Here is a 13,353-nt window from a genome sequence, read left to right on the forward strand (position 1 = left end):
CTCATTTCCTCATTTAATTATTTTTTTTTTTTTTATTTCCCGGCCCGTGAACGTTCCTTTGGAAGTTTACCTAGTTACCTAGTTAACTATAAGATTCTCTTCTCTTTGCGTTTTCGTTATTTTTTCATTTTAAATTACTCTGACTGGCTACTTCACTTTGGGTGGTTCCCTAAACTTCGAACCTGGTTTAGTTCGTCTATATTCTTATATGGGACGGGCTTGGCTGTTTCCATAGACATCATTCTTCTGTTGGAGAACTATCCTTACTTCTTTCATTCTCTATTTGATTACCTGGATCAGCCTCCTCTTGATCTTCTTTTTCATTTACCCCGGTCCTTCCTCTCCAATTGGACACTTCTTCCTTCACAACGCAGGGGCAACCAGCTTCACTTGACATTCCCTTTTCTTTCGTTTCGAACCCCAACTTCGATATTCGCCTTGGAGGAATATGGCCCACTGAACTTTTTGCTCGGTTCGCTTTTCCTACTAATCAAAGCCACCGACCTCCGACCATCCCACATGCGTCGACCTCAAGCCCAGCTATACTTTATATCTCGTCCATCCCTATGTCTTCATCAACGCTGCCCTCTCAAATCTCGACCCTGGGCCCTATCACTCCATCTACCGATCTAAACTGTCACGGCCCTTATCCTGCCAAACCGGTCTTCACGGGATCCTGGACTGCTCCCTTCCGGGACGGTCTGCCCACCCCTCCTACCGACATGACCGGCATTACCTACAATGCAATCCCCCCGGTGGGCCACGGAGGGAAAGTGCACGGAATGCCTTCTCACCACTACAACTTTATGCCGCCGTTCGATGCGATTTCCTCTTCGATGGCTGCCGCTATGAAGCCTACCCACTCGGCCCCCGCCAAAGATGTTCCCGCATCCGAACCGGTTCAGAGAAAGTCATCGAATGGAACTGCCAGTGGCTCCAATCTGCGAATTCCATCTTCAATCAACAACAGCAAAGCTAGTCTTGCTGAGTTTGCAGCCCAGGTAAGAAATGATGTACTGGATTTTGAGATTTTGTACAACATGCTAATTTTAGTGGCCCCGCAGATGACCTGTTTATTCTGGTTTGAAAAGACATCGAAACTCCAATCCATCGAAGACCGACGACAGCCAACGACCAACCTTGTCGCCGAAGCCATGCCTACCGTGGGTTTCCAGAAATGGGTAGCCACAATTCTTTCGACCACCCAGGTTAGCCAGAACGTGATTCTGCTAGCGTTGCTGTTTATCTACCGGTTGAAGAAGTTCAATGCTGGTGTCAAGGGCAAAAAAGGCAGTGAATTCCGGCTCATGACAGTCGCTTTAATGCTCGGCAATAAATGTGAGTATTCTCTTATCGGTTCACCGCCTTGGCATCACTTCCTTTGATTGGACATTTATGCTGACTCATCTATAGTCTTGGACGATAACACTTACACCAATAAGACGTGGGCCGAGGTTTCAGGCATCGCGGTCCAGGAGATTCACGTCATGGAGGTCGAGTTCCTTAGCAATATTCGCTATGATCTCTTTGCCTCCGAGGCAGAATGGGCTCGCTGGCACACCAAGCTGGGTCTCTTCGGTGATTACTTCAATGCGGCGTCCTTGCACCCCGTCGAGACAGAGGCTCCGGCCTTGCGCGTCTCGCCGCCCCGGTTGCAGCCCCAATCGCCTTTGTCCAAGTTGCCATCGCCCCCATCTGATTATCGCCCACAATCTCAGCCCGCCTGGCCTTACGCGTCCCTTCCTGGAATGCCCTACCCTGCTCCACAATTGGGCGAGGTTGCTCCTGGAGGATCTCGCAAGCGCAGCCGTGATGACGATAATGAGCTGCAGCCTATGAAGCGGATTGTACGCCCGGCGACCCAGCTTGCTACCCAACCGGCGCCGCTGAGCATTCCTATGAACCCCATGAACACTCTTCCTCCAGTTCTCACGCCGACTTCTGCTCCAGTTGCGCAGGGCGCAGCACGTCTTCCACCCCCCAACCTGAACTTGACTCCGACATCGAACCCCATGTCTCAGCAACTTCCTTCGACTCCAGTTTCGCAGCTTCCAATGCCAGCTCGTATGCCTCCGGCTTACAACCGGTCTGCAAACTGGATGCAGCCTCACCAGATGCCGCCCTCTGCTCCATTGCCGCCTGTGGCATCGGGTGTCTACAATGCACCACCCACTCTCCCCGACCTGGCTCGTCATCACCAGAGCAGCCCATTCGGTGTCTCATCATCGACTGTCTCCCCAGCTGTCTCTGCCTACTCCGTTCATACCCCTCAGACGCATCTTTCTCCCTCATTCTTCCTCGCCAACCGCAATTCTCCTTACCGGCCTGTTCGCTCAGTCCACACGTTGTTGATTCCACCCCCCTCAACCTCAATGCAGCAGCAGCGCAGTGTTCCTTTCGACCACATGCACTACCAACCATTGAGCAAGGGCTCCACCGATCGCAAGACCGGTCTTCTACCCTTCATCCCCTCCGACCCGTGGTATCAAGGCCATGTGCCCCACCCTTTCTACACTCCCTCCCAGACTTTCTCTGGTTGAACTTCCTCTTGATTATTGACGATGTGACTGCGTTTACGACTCCTCTCACGACCCGAAAAAATCTTTACCATTCGTTGTACACCTTTAACCTTTTGTTCTGTTTGTCTCTTTACCATCATCTTTACCTTTGTACAGGGTATTCCACCATGTTTTACTAGCATATTTTCGGCGTTGCAACCTAGAAGGATTATGTTCGTCTCCCCGCCAAATGGGGCTGGCCTGGGAGGCGTTTTACTTTGCTTATCTTGTTGGCATTTGCATGATATTGGCGTTTACTTAGCAGACAATAGTCTTGCAGCATGAGAAACTACTAGATTTCCACCATCATAATATGTTTTCCTTGTAAATTTTCGTAATATGTGAAAGTAAAGAATGTCAAATTTTCATTAGCAGCTTTATCTCCAGAATTTAATTAAACAGTCAATTTACAAAGAAAAATCTTATAATCTCGCGTATTTATCCTTGATGTATGCGTTCCTACTTCGTGCAGCAAATTACAGTTCACGCGGAAACCCCGGCCCGACTATTTTCCGCCCGATCAAATATCTCTCAATCACCATCCGCGACAAGCCAACGTCCAGTGACCAAACCAAACCCGCAATCATGTCCCCCCGACTAATGGGGCTGCCAATGCAGCTTCAACAATTCATTGCCCGGCCTTTGCAGTCTTCACCACTTGTCTTCCTGGCACCGCAATTCCAGCAGACCCGCAATGCCTCCATCCTCTCCTCGCTCTCCGACAATCCCTCCGCCTACAACAAGCGCATCCGTCGTGGTCGTGGTCCCGCCTCCGGCAAGGGTAAGACCTCTGGACGTGGTCACAAGGGTCAGAAGGCGCACGGAAAGGTTCCCGCCGGCTTCAATGGTGGTCAGACCAAGGATATTGTCGTCAGCGGTACACGGGGTGAAGAAACCAACATGTATGAATTCCCTTTCCATCGAATTTCTCCGTCCAGGGAATTTCAATCATAATATTTCTGGGATGTTTCAAAGCTAACATAACGATTTCACAGCTTCGCCCTCGAAATGGCCCCTGTGAACCTCTTCCGCATCCAAGAATGGATCGATCAAGGCCGCATCGACCCAACCCGCCCTATCACCGTCCGCGAACTCACCCAATCTCGCTGCATCCACAAGCACAAGGATGGCGTCAAGGTCCTCGGTGACGGTGCCGCAGCCCTCAAACAGCCCATCCATCTTGTCGTCTCACGCGCCAGTGCCTCCGCCATCGCCGCCGTCGAGGCTGCCGGTGGCTCGGTCGCGACCCGCTTCTACACCCGCAGCGCGATCAGACACATCATGGCCAACGAGACACACCCCTTCATCAGTATGGCGTGGAGTGCTGAGAGCGGATCCAAGGAGTTGCTTGCGGCCGAGTTTGCCAAGTTGAATCTTGGTGCTGAGGTCGAGACTGTTGAGGAGAAGAGTGTTATGGAGGCTAAGGGTCTTCGGTACAGATTGCCTGATCCTACGAGACGTCGTGATATTGAGTACTACCGTGATCCGGCACACCGGGGTTACTTGAGTCATCTGCTTAAGCCTTCTGAGGGTCCCAGTTTGTTCTTCCGTTCGCCTGAGGAGCGTAAGTCGGCGGCTGGTACTAAGAAGGAGAAGGTTCTGCCTGAGAACAGAGTTTGGTAGATTGGGAGATGATGTGTTTAGATTATGGTTTGTGTCTTTCAGCATCTGTACATGTATAAATATAGCCCCTTTTGAATATGCTTGGTCATACAAAATTAACATTGTTTATCTTAACAAGGTTACCCAGGATATCCTATTTTGCAATACTAAAACACAATATGAGTAGACTGTATAATCAGATAAGAGTCATGCCAATTAGTATCATCGCCGAGATTCCCATCAATTGAGTCCAATTACCCTCAGTCTCAGCCCAAGAAGCAGCAGAAGAAGCAATACCATCCCAACCATTGAGTAGTTCCAAATATGCTCAGGCCCATTAACAAAAGTAAAAATTAGATATGTTCCGCTCGCGTTTGACGCAATGAGGGTATGAACCCCTAAGGATCAACTTCAGGCGTCTGCACACTCGAGCTCTCACCACCGTTGACCCGACACCCATAATCATGAATCCCACCGTACCAGGAGAAGCATTCAACGATAATGAAGCCGGCACTGGCATTCGTGAAATTGACAGCTCATTTAATGATTTGGTATTCATGTTTTCGTCAATATCTAAATCTGCAAATACTAGCCCTAAATCTACTTATATCTCTCCCAGCCTTCAGATATGTAGAGATATAACCTTTGAAATACTCGATCACCATTCAAAAACAAGATTTTCAACACACTTAACCCTCGCTCTCAGTATAATTATCTGGCCGTTTTGCTACCTAACTTTATGAGATAGATCTCATGAGCACCTTCACCCGTGCACAAATATGATATTAAACTTAAAGGAGACGAGTAAATTGAAATCAAGTAATAAGCAGATCATATGAATGAAATTCTGTTCGCAGATATAGGGTACAGTCAGAAGCGGAGAAAGCAATTGAACAATTAAATGCCCATTAAAACGCCATGCTTTCAATCCGAATAGCAATCCGATCCTCATACCCTCCACCAAATGCATACCGAAGAAAACCCGAAGATCCCAGAATATAACATGCTGTTTCGCATGCCAACAAGCGAATGGGTATCAGCCAAAAAGCAAAAACAAGCACGAAAAAAAGAAAACCATCAGCGCTAGTAGAGAAAAAAGTATAAATAAGCATAAGATCATAACATCATTTTCAAGATCATGGCTAAGATGTTTTGGCCAGCAAAGCATCAGAGAATTGCCAAGAGTCAAGATGAAAGACAGAACCATTAAAGGCCCCACATAGCTTCAGGGGAGCTATCGTTGAATTGTGCGACCTCACGTAGCCAGGCGCAGTCGAGAACATCGCGGATAGTCCATCGCGTGTTGACGTCCATTTCGAGGCAGCCTTGGACCAGGTCAAGGGCGTCTTGACGGTCGTGGCGGGAGAGTTTGCTGGTGAGCTCACCGAGGAGAGCATCTCGGTTCCATTTACCACTCAGGATATTGGCTTGAATTCGAGGTGCAAACGAGTCCTGGAAAGGCCGTGACCCAACGACAATAGTATAGACAATAACGCCAAAGGCCCAGATATCGACCGAAGGGTGGATCACACCAGCAGATGACTGAATCAATTCGGGGGCAGCGTACTCGAGGCTACCGGCAACGCTGGTACTCGAGCCAGCTGGCCCGATTCTGTTAGGTGGGGGGCGATCTGCGACTTCGTCATAGGGATCCGGACTATCGCCTCCATTATCGGTAGCCATCCATTCGGCCATTCCAAAGTCACACAGCACTAGGTTTGAGGTATTAGAGCCGTCGACGGGGTCGAGAAGGCAGTTCTCCAGTTTAATATCTCGATGTACAACTCGAGCGTCTTGGTGCAAGTAGCGGATCGCACAAGCGAGTTGGTATGAATACTTCTTGGCCAGCTTTGAATCGAGGCCTTGTCGATTCTGACGGACCAGATCAAACAGTGTTCCACCAATCGCAAGTTTGGTGAAACAGAAGGTGGCATAATCTGTCTCGTACACCGAATCAAGAGTCAATATATGCGGGTTGCTGAGGTACCTCCAGACCCGCACTTCGTGGTCGAATTCTGCCTGGACGTCCTCATTTTCGCTTTCGGTGCGACCTGACACTAGCTTTTTCACAATCTTGACCGCGAGTCGTTTGGTGTTGCCTTGTCCTTCGACCTTGAATGCCTCTTTGACCGTGCTGAAGCCTCCAAAGCCAATCTGCTTTCCGAGGACATAGTCAGTTCCCACCAATTGACCTTCCTCATCAGGCGTCGAGGCCGGCTCTGGCTCGTCCGTCTGATTTTGACCGGACCACATGGATAAAAACATGCTTGCAGGAGACTTGCCGCTCGAGTTGGTAGAGCGCCGAGAACTATGGGTGTTCCGCAAACTGCTGCTGCGGTCTAGCGTCGAGCTGCGAGACTTGCTTCCGAATGAAGCCATCATCCCTCCAGACCAAGAATTGCGTTCCTCTGGGGATGCGTAGGGCTGAGTGGGCGACGTGATGCAGAGAGGTGATAAGAGATCATCTTTGGCACTTCCGGGAGGGGTACGCACTTCTTCTGGAACTGGAGATGCCGTGGACAGGGATGTGAGTGAAGTTGGATGATCAATTTCAGTGCCCGTGATTGACTCATCATCCGGGCGTAAGACCGGTTGGGCTCGGGAAGGACCCGCCGGACTGCTCTGCTGTTCCGGGGATTTATTCGAGTCCCATCTCCATGATTGAGGAGCCTGGCGTTGGTGATCATCGTCTTGAGAGAGAGCGTTCCGGAGTCCAGAGGTCCGGGACTCAAATCTCTGCGGGGGCCGATTATTCACATCGTCTTTGGTGAGTGGTTCGCCCAACGGCTCTTCACAGCCGGTGTCCAGGGACACTTTAGGATTGAATGTGATGGAGGTGCGACGTGACTGAAGGTAGTTGTCCAACGGAGAACCCTGGATATCGCTGGGCTTATGAGGAAATTCGTCACCACCTGCTGAGCGGCCATCGGGTCGAGGGACCGAGATGGGAGGCGTGGCTGAATGCAAATCACTTAACACACTGCGTTCTTCATCAGTATCGCGGCGGCGCGCGTTATAATCTTGAGATGTTTTGGTGCGGTCGCTCTCGATACCATCGCCATCTGTCGTCGACCTCCTCCTCTCATCCTGCCATCCTGTTCTCTGACCAAACGAGGTCTCAATCCGTAAACCAGCTACCCCGTTCCTCTCCGGGTACGCCATGCCGAATGTGTTGAAGACGTCGTGTGTTGAAAGCCGTAGGCTTGCAGTCAGGTTCACTTGAACCCTCTGCTTTCCCCAGATGATCGATTATTTTGGGGGGAGTAGAAAAGCGGGGCGATAAGGATTTCGAGCGGGGTCAGACAGTGTGAAATAACGAAAACACAGTGTGGAGAAAGATGGATGATTTTGTTATCTCGAATGTTGTTTGTAAAAAAATGTGATTGAGTTACTTATAAAGAAAAAAAAAAAAAGAGAGGTACCTTCCCCGGTGAGGTCAGTGAGGAATGTAAAAGGATTGGTCGCCAAGAAAGAAAATGGAGAAACTCGGGAAATGACGGAAGAACCTTACTTCACGTTAATCAGTCACTTTGCTTTCATTATAAACCTATCCCAATTAGGCCTAGTGGACGATCATATGATGGATGACATAGCGAGGCGTTCTTGACTCATTGACCATTGGAGCTTGCCCCATGGAGGCTTGGACTGGATCTGGATATCTTCTCTAATTGGGTAATTAGCTATGGATTTTGGGCCACCTAGGTGCTCGAGTAGATTGCCCTTTTATTCATGCAGCTGGAAGCTCCTTCAAGGCCCATGAAGAATGGAAAAGACTGTCATAGATTCATTCTCATGATCTGGAGATCAGATTAATAGAGCTAAAGCCATCACTGTAACAGTACGCAGACCCAGGGATAAGGTCAGGTTGCTGTCTAAACAGTGATACCCTAAGCCCTAGCTACCCCAAAGAGGAAACATGGTTTCAGGGGGAAATCACCTGATTTACCAACGGACATGTGCTTTGACTCTGATTAGCCGCGCGCAAGGGGCGCTTGTTTAGCAACACCTCCTTATTGGTTTCGTCCTGTGTCTCCGGGGATTTGACCCTGAACTTGATCCTGTCCTTTCTTCGTCGCTCTGGCAGTACTTTGTTTTCCTTTTTCCTGTTTCATTCGTGCCCTGTCCCAGTGCAGCGCGCCGGCCCACCCTTTTCCCCTCTCCACCTTTGTTCGTCGAGGCGCAGTCTTTCTTTTAGGGGTGACCCCCAAACTTTAAGACCTCCGTGGGGATCTGGCAATTGATTGAGTCGTATGATTCGGACCTTCAATCGCGATCCTCTTTTTGTTCTCTCTTCGCTTTACGTGTTGAACCTGCCCATGGTTTCCGCTTCCAAACAATCGCGCTTCTTATCCCCGAACGCCCCTGTGTGACCTTCTCACCGCCGAACCCAGCTTCCTTGAAACCTGCAACATGACGAGACCACAGATGATTCGAGCTGGTATGAGAAACATCCGGAATTATCTGACGGGAGAGCGAAACACTAATGATCAGGTCATCCAGATACCTTGGACCTTCAGGACCATGATGCGCCGTCCGCAAAGGATCACTCCAAACAGCCCGAACAACCAGCTCCACTGGGGGCCGGCCGGCCTGCCCCCCACCAAGAGATCTCCATTCGCCATGCCGAACAAGATACGAAGTCCGAGATTTCGAATGGCCCTGAGAATGGCCATGGCTATCAAGACGATGGCGTGTACGGGGAAAATGAGACCGAAGACGAGCTGGATCGAGATTACGAGCACGAGGATGGAGACTTAGCAGATGGGGAAAGTGACGATTTGATGGATGACGACCTACTGGACAAAATATCCAGCTCCCCTTCAATTGACGATGGTGCGTGAACATTGGGTGATTACCCGCCGGCTAAAGCTGACACTGGGCGATGCGCAGAGGATATCGATTTCGAATTCGTCTATGCACTCCACAACTTCGTGGCAACTGTCGATGGACAGGCAAACGCCGCTAAGGGTGATACTATGGTGCTGCTGGATGACAGCAACAGCTATTGGTGGCTTGTACGTGTAGTCAAGGATGGGAGTATTGGTACGTTTACTATACAATATGAAACCCATCTTCAATTTACTAACGACAAGAAGGATATCTGCCAGCCGAACATATCGAGACACCTACCGAACGACTAGCTCGATTAAACAAACACCGAAATGTTGACGTATGTGTTCCTAATGTTGTTTCAACAAATCCAGACTGACATGATAATAGCTCTCTGCTACAATGCTCGGCGACAACAATGAAAAATCCAAGAACCCTCTCAAGAAAGCCATGCGCCGACGGAACGCAAAAACCGTAAACTTCGCACCACCAACATACATCGAGGCATCAGATGTGGAATATTCTTCAGATGAGGACTCCGAACATGGCGATTTCTTCAACGACGACGAAACGGAGACGGTTGAATCTGAAGAGGGTGATAGCCAAGACCAGAGCGAAGATATTACGGTGGAACCTCTTAGGCCAAAGGGACAAAAAGAGAAGTCGGCAGAGCAGGCAGATATCAGAGGATCCACAGACAAGGAGGACTCCGAGCGGACAAGCTATGACCCCCGACGATCAAGTGAGGAATTCTTTGATCCAGAGGAACCTACCGTCAGTCGGTCCAGAAATGGCACTGTACGGAACACGGATTCTTTCTTCAAGGACGATACCGCCGAGCCAAAGAAGATATCTCTCACGCCCAACCTACTGCGCGACGAATCTAACAACAACGGCAACAGTAACAGTCTACTCCATGAATGGAAAGAGGGGCGCGGAAGTTTCGAGACTACCGACAAAGCGTCCAGTCCTCAGGATAAGGTCAAGGAGGATAAGAAACGCAAGGAGAAGAAGCCTGGAATGCTCAGTGGACTTTTCAAGCGCAAGGACAAGAAGACCAAATCGCCTGAAGACGACTTTGAAGAGACTCTCACATCCCCAACCGAGTCAACATTTAGTCAATCGAAGACATCTATGGAATCGTTTGACTCAAAGTCGTCCAGATCTCAAAGACAGACGGGCAACAAATTACAGAAATCACAACCGACAGCCATGTCTCCAACATCGACGGAATCAGCCACTGAAGCCAATCAGTCCATTCGACGAGTGGTGTCACAGGAGGCAACCAGCTTCGAAGATTCTCGAGGAGCCGTCATCTCCCCTACCAGCCAACAAAGTCCTTCGAAGGAAAGCTTTGTTACTCCAATGGAGTCTCAGGATCCCTTTGCATCTCCAGTGGAGCGACCATCCAGCGAAGCTCAATGGAGAGGCGCATACGGAAGCCCAAGCCAGACAGCACCATCGCAACCCTCCGTGGCGTCTCCGCCTCAACGTTTCGTTCCAACACTGGTGACGGCCCGCCCGGAACCAGAACCGGAACCAGAATCCCCCGTCAATGTTTCGCCGATGGAAGGACACATCCCAATTCTTGCCCCGGGGCTCACCGCAGATGCTGTGCGACGGGCGCACTCTATTTCACCTCTCTCCCCACCGTCTTCGCCTGAAGCCGACACTCACGACCTCAAAAGTAGCGAAGCTACCCCTGGCTCACTGGACACACTTTCAGTGGACACTCCAACCTGGAGTGATACCAGTCTACGATCATACCTGGACGAAGAAAATGACATTCGCGACCTTTTCATTATTGTCCATGACAAAACCAACATTCCCCCAGCCGGTGTTGACCACCCTGTCACTGGCCGCCTCTTCAAGGAAGAGAGCAAGAGATTGAAGGAGATGAACAATCAGCTCGATGATATGCTCGTCAAGTGGATGGCTCAGCGCAATCGAAAGTCTGGCTCGCTACGAAATGTGCAGGGCCCAGATGCATAGTATCTGTTGAGTGTATATGTTCATCTTTTTCAGCGTCTCTGTTGATATATGCATAGGCCTGCCGGTTCGCCTAAGACATCAGCCTGGCGGATCATACTTGTGCTGGGCACATCACCTTTGGCCTCTTCCATTCTTTCCCCGTTCCTTATATCCGTCGCACTCACGCTTACTCGACACATTTGAACTTCCGTTTGATCTTATTTTCTTTGTCAAGGGGGATTTTGATTTTGTACGATCAACAGCCAGCCGTCTCCTTTTATTGTCTTTTTTGTTTGTTTGCCGGAATACCCCGAGTCATCCGTCTCTATTTTTGCGATTTTTATCATTTTTTCAGCGTTGATCATCTTCGACAGATGACGTCCTGCAATACCAACTCTTCAGCCATGTGCTATGATCATAGTAGCATTCTTTCTTCCATCGCTTAAACTTGCAAGTGATTATGCCAAGAGCGACCCCACCTTTATAAACCTAAGCCGTATACCCTTGAAGTAAGCGCATCCAGGAGTTTATGCACAGTAGAGGGTCGTGCGCGCGGGTCAGCCGCACCATTGTATATGGCATCTGACGGCCATGTCATCCGACTAGCGCGCCCCTAGTATATAAGCCCCGGTCATCTCACTTGTACCATCAGCCGTAGAAAGTTTCCACCCTACAACAACGTTCACCACCGCACCATGGCAGATCCTTACAATCCTTATACTTCCTACTCCACCCCAGCTCCGGGTGGAGTTGGTTATTACCCACCGGATGAGCAGAACCAGCGACCTGAATACTCACACCAACAGTCATATGACAACTACGGTAATACAGAAGGACAGCAACCCCCAAACTACAACTACAACGCCCAGGCAAGCCCCTACCATCTCGCCCCAGACGCTTATCAAAATGGCGCCCAAGAGAGAAGCTACACACCAACAGGACAACCAGACCACCAGGGTCCGGTATCCCACGGAGGAAATGCTCCAGCGAACGCAGGATACTAGTATGTCTCAATTTTGAACAAAATGATATAACCTTACTCACATTCATCCCAGTGATGGCCACCCAGAGCAACAACCTCGCTATACGCCATCTTCAGGCCCAAGTCCAGCAGTGCATGTGTCAGGAGCTCCAGAATACCCACAGTATGACGAAGAAGGCCGTCCCATAGAATCCGAGGGAGGAGAAACCGATCGCGGCTTGGGAAGCACTATTGCCGGTGGTGCGGCAGGATACTACTTCGGTCACAAGAAGGAACATGGACTACTCGGTGCTCTTGGTGGGGCTATTGCTGCCAATTTCATCGAGAATAAAGTGAAGGATCATCGTGAAAGTTCTTCTGGTAGTCAACATGGAAGTGAGCATGGAAGTGAGCATGGTCACCATGGTCATCATGGTCACCACCATCACCATCATCATCATAGTCGGAGCCGGAGCCATTCACGACATCATGACGAGGATGATTATTGAGTGGGAGGATTTGATGACGCATTATGATAGCTATGGTGGTTTAACGTGAATTATGGCTTGCTTTACGGATCCTAGATAATTTTTTTCTGGGGGTTTGGGTCGTGTTTTAGTTGCATGTGCATGGGTCTGACCGTTACGGTATTACGCAATCAAGATTTATTATTGGCCTTCTTGATGACGTGCTCTAGTATATGTTTTTGCCTTTGACACGTTTCTATGATCTGTTGTTCTCTTTTCTAGTTTCTCCTTACTCAGTTGTTCATACCACCAAGTCCCGCAATTTACTTCCAAGTTGTCGGCCAGGGCTCCGGCACTTTGTCAGGAACAGCCCTAAGCTATTCTGAAAAAAAGCAAAGGTCTAATAAATTATGACCCACGGTGAATTTCCTGCAATGATGATGCTCATGGAGCAAGCCTCGCAGACGACCAAATCTCAACACGCAGGAGACCGCCACGTCCAAATCTGTACCTGATAAATCCTAAGCTTTGTGGACCGAGCTGTATCGACCATAGTAGACTGACTCAGTCTGGCTTTAAGCCCCAACTCAAATTATAGTAGCCTAGAAGCTGGACTGAATTGTATGTGTCTATGCATCCCAGTCATTGTTGCAGCATTTGGTCTGACAAGCAAGCAGGGATTATAACACGACCTGGCCTCTACAACGGCCTATGGAGAAATACTCCGTACATGCCAGAAGTCACCAATATGCTGGAGACCACTGATACCTTTGACATGCCAGATGTCACCTCTCCACCGAGCATGCCGACTTGTTTGCTCGAAGTGCCTCCGCAGTACATTGAGTTGGTACTTGAGACTATCACCCCACCCTCGCGATACTACAGCAGATAGCCAATCCCTCTGCAGCCTTATCGATTATCAACTTGTTTGAGAATGGTAACTTTCCTACTCGGTACATCTCCT

The 13,353-nt window shown here is 49.5% G+C and overlaps 5 protein-coding genes across 5 annotated transcripts; 4 read left to right on the plus strand and 1 right to left on the minus strand.

The window, feature by feature from the left end:
- Positions 1-566: 566 nt before the first annotated feature.
- N7503_004109 (uncharacterized protein) lies at positions 567-2,540 on the plus strand (the record flags this gene model as incomplete). The annotated part of the gene is made up of 3 exons (XM_057063656.1): positions 567-1,001; positions 1,065-1,338; positions 1,414-2,540. 3 exons carry the CDS (start codon positions 567-569, stop codon positions 2,538-2,540), a joined length of 1,836 nt encoding a protein of 611 aa, XP_056924571.1.
- A 584-nt stretch (positions 2,541-3,124) lies between these two features.
- Positions 3,125-4,267, plus strand: N7503_004110 (mitochondrial 54S ribosomal protein uL15m). The gene is made up of 2 exons (XM_057063657.1): positions 3,125-3,460; positions 3,554-4,267. The coding sequence occupies exons 1-2, from the start codon at positions 3,144-3,146 to the stop codon at positions 4,179-4,181; spliced, it is 945 nt and encodes a 314-aa protein (XP_056924572.1). The 5' UTR covers positions 3,125-3,143; the 3' UTR covers positions 4,182-4,267.
- Positions 4,268-5,366: 1,099 nt separating this feature from the next.
- On the minus strand, positions 5,367-7,322 carry N7503_004111 (serine/threonine-protein kinase; the record flags this gene model as incomplete). The annotated part of the gene is made up of 1 exon (XM_057063658.1): positions 5,367-7,322. One exon carries the CDS (start codon positions 7,320-7,322, stop codon positions 5,367-5,369), a length of 1,956 nt encoding a protein of 651 aa, XP_056924573.1.
- Positions 7,323-8,570: 1,248 nt separating this feature from the next.
- N7503_004112 (SH3 domain-containing protein) lies at positions 8,571-10,982 on the plus strand (the record flags this gene model as incomplete). The annotated part of the gene is made up of 5 exons (XM_057063659.1): positions 8,571-8,598; positions 8,661-8,993; positions 9,051-9,203; positions 9,257-9,330; positions 9,381-10,982. The coding sequence occupies 5 exons, from the start codon at positions 8,571-8,573 to the stop codon at positions 10,980-10,982; spliced, it is 2,190 nt and encodes a 729-aa protein (XP_056924574.1).
- A 674-nt stretch (positions 10,983-11,656) lies between these two features.
- On the plus strand, positions 11,657-12,431 carry N7503_004113 (uncharacterized protein; the record flags this gene model as incomplete). The annotated part of the gene is made up of 2 exons (XM_057063660.1): positions 11,657-11,964; positions 12,017-12,431. 2 exons carry the CDS (start codon positions 11,657-11,659, stop codon positions 12,429-12,431), a joined length of 723 nt encoding a protein of 240 aa, XP_056924575.1.
- Between the last annotated feature and the right edge of the window lie 922 nt (positions 12,432-13,353).

The sequence above is a fragment of the Penicillium pulvis genome, assembly GCF_028828015.1.
Source record: "Penicillium pulvis strain IBT 33274 chromosome Unknown contig_1_segment0_segment0, whole genome shotgun sequence".
Taxonomy (NCBI): domain Eukaryota; kingdom Fungi; phylum Ascomycota; class Eurotiomycetes; order Eurotiales; family Aspergillaceae; genus Penicillium; species Penicillium pulvis.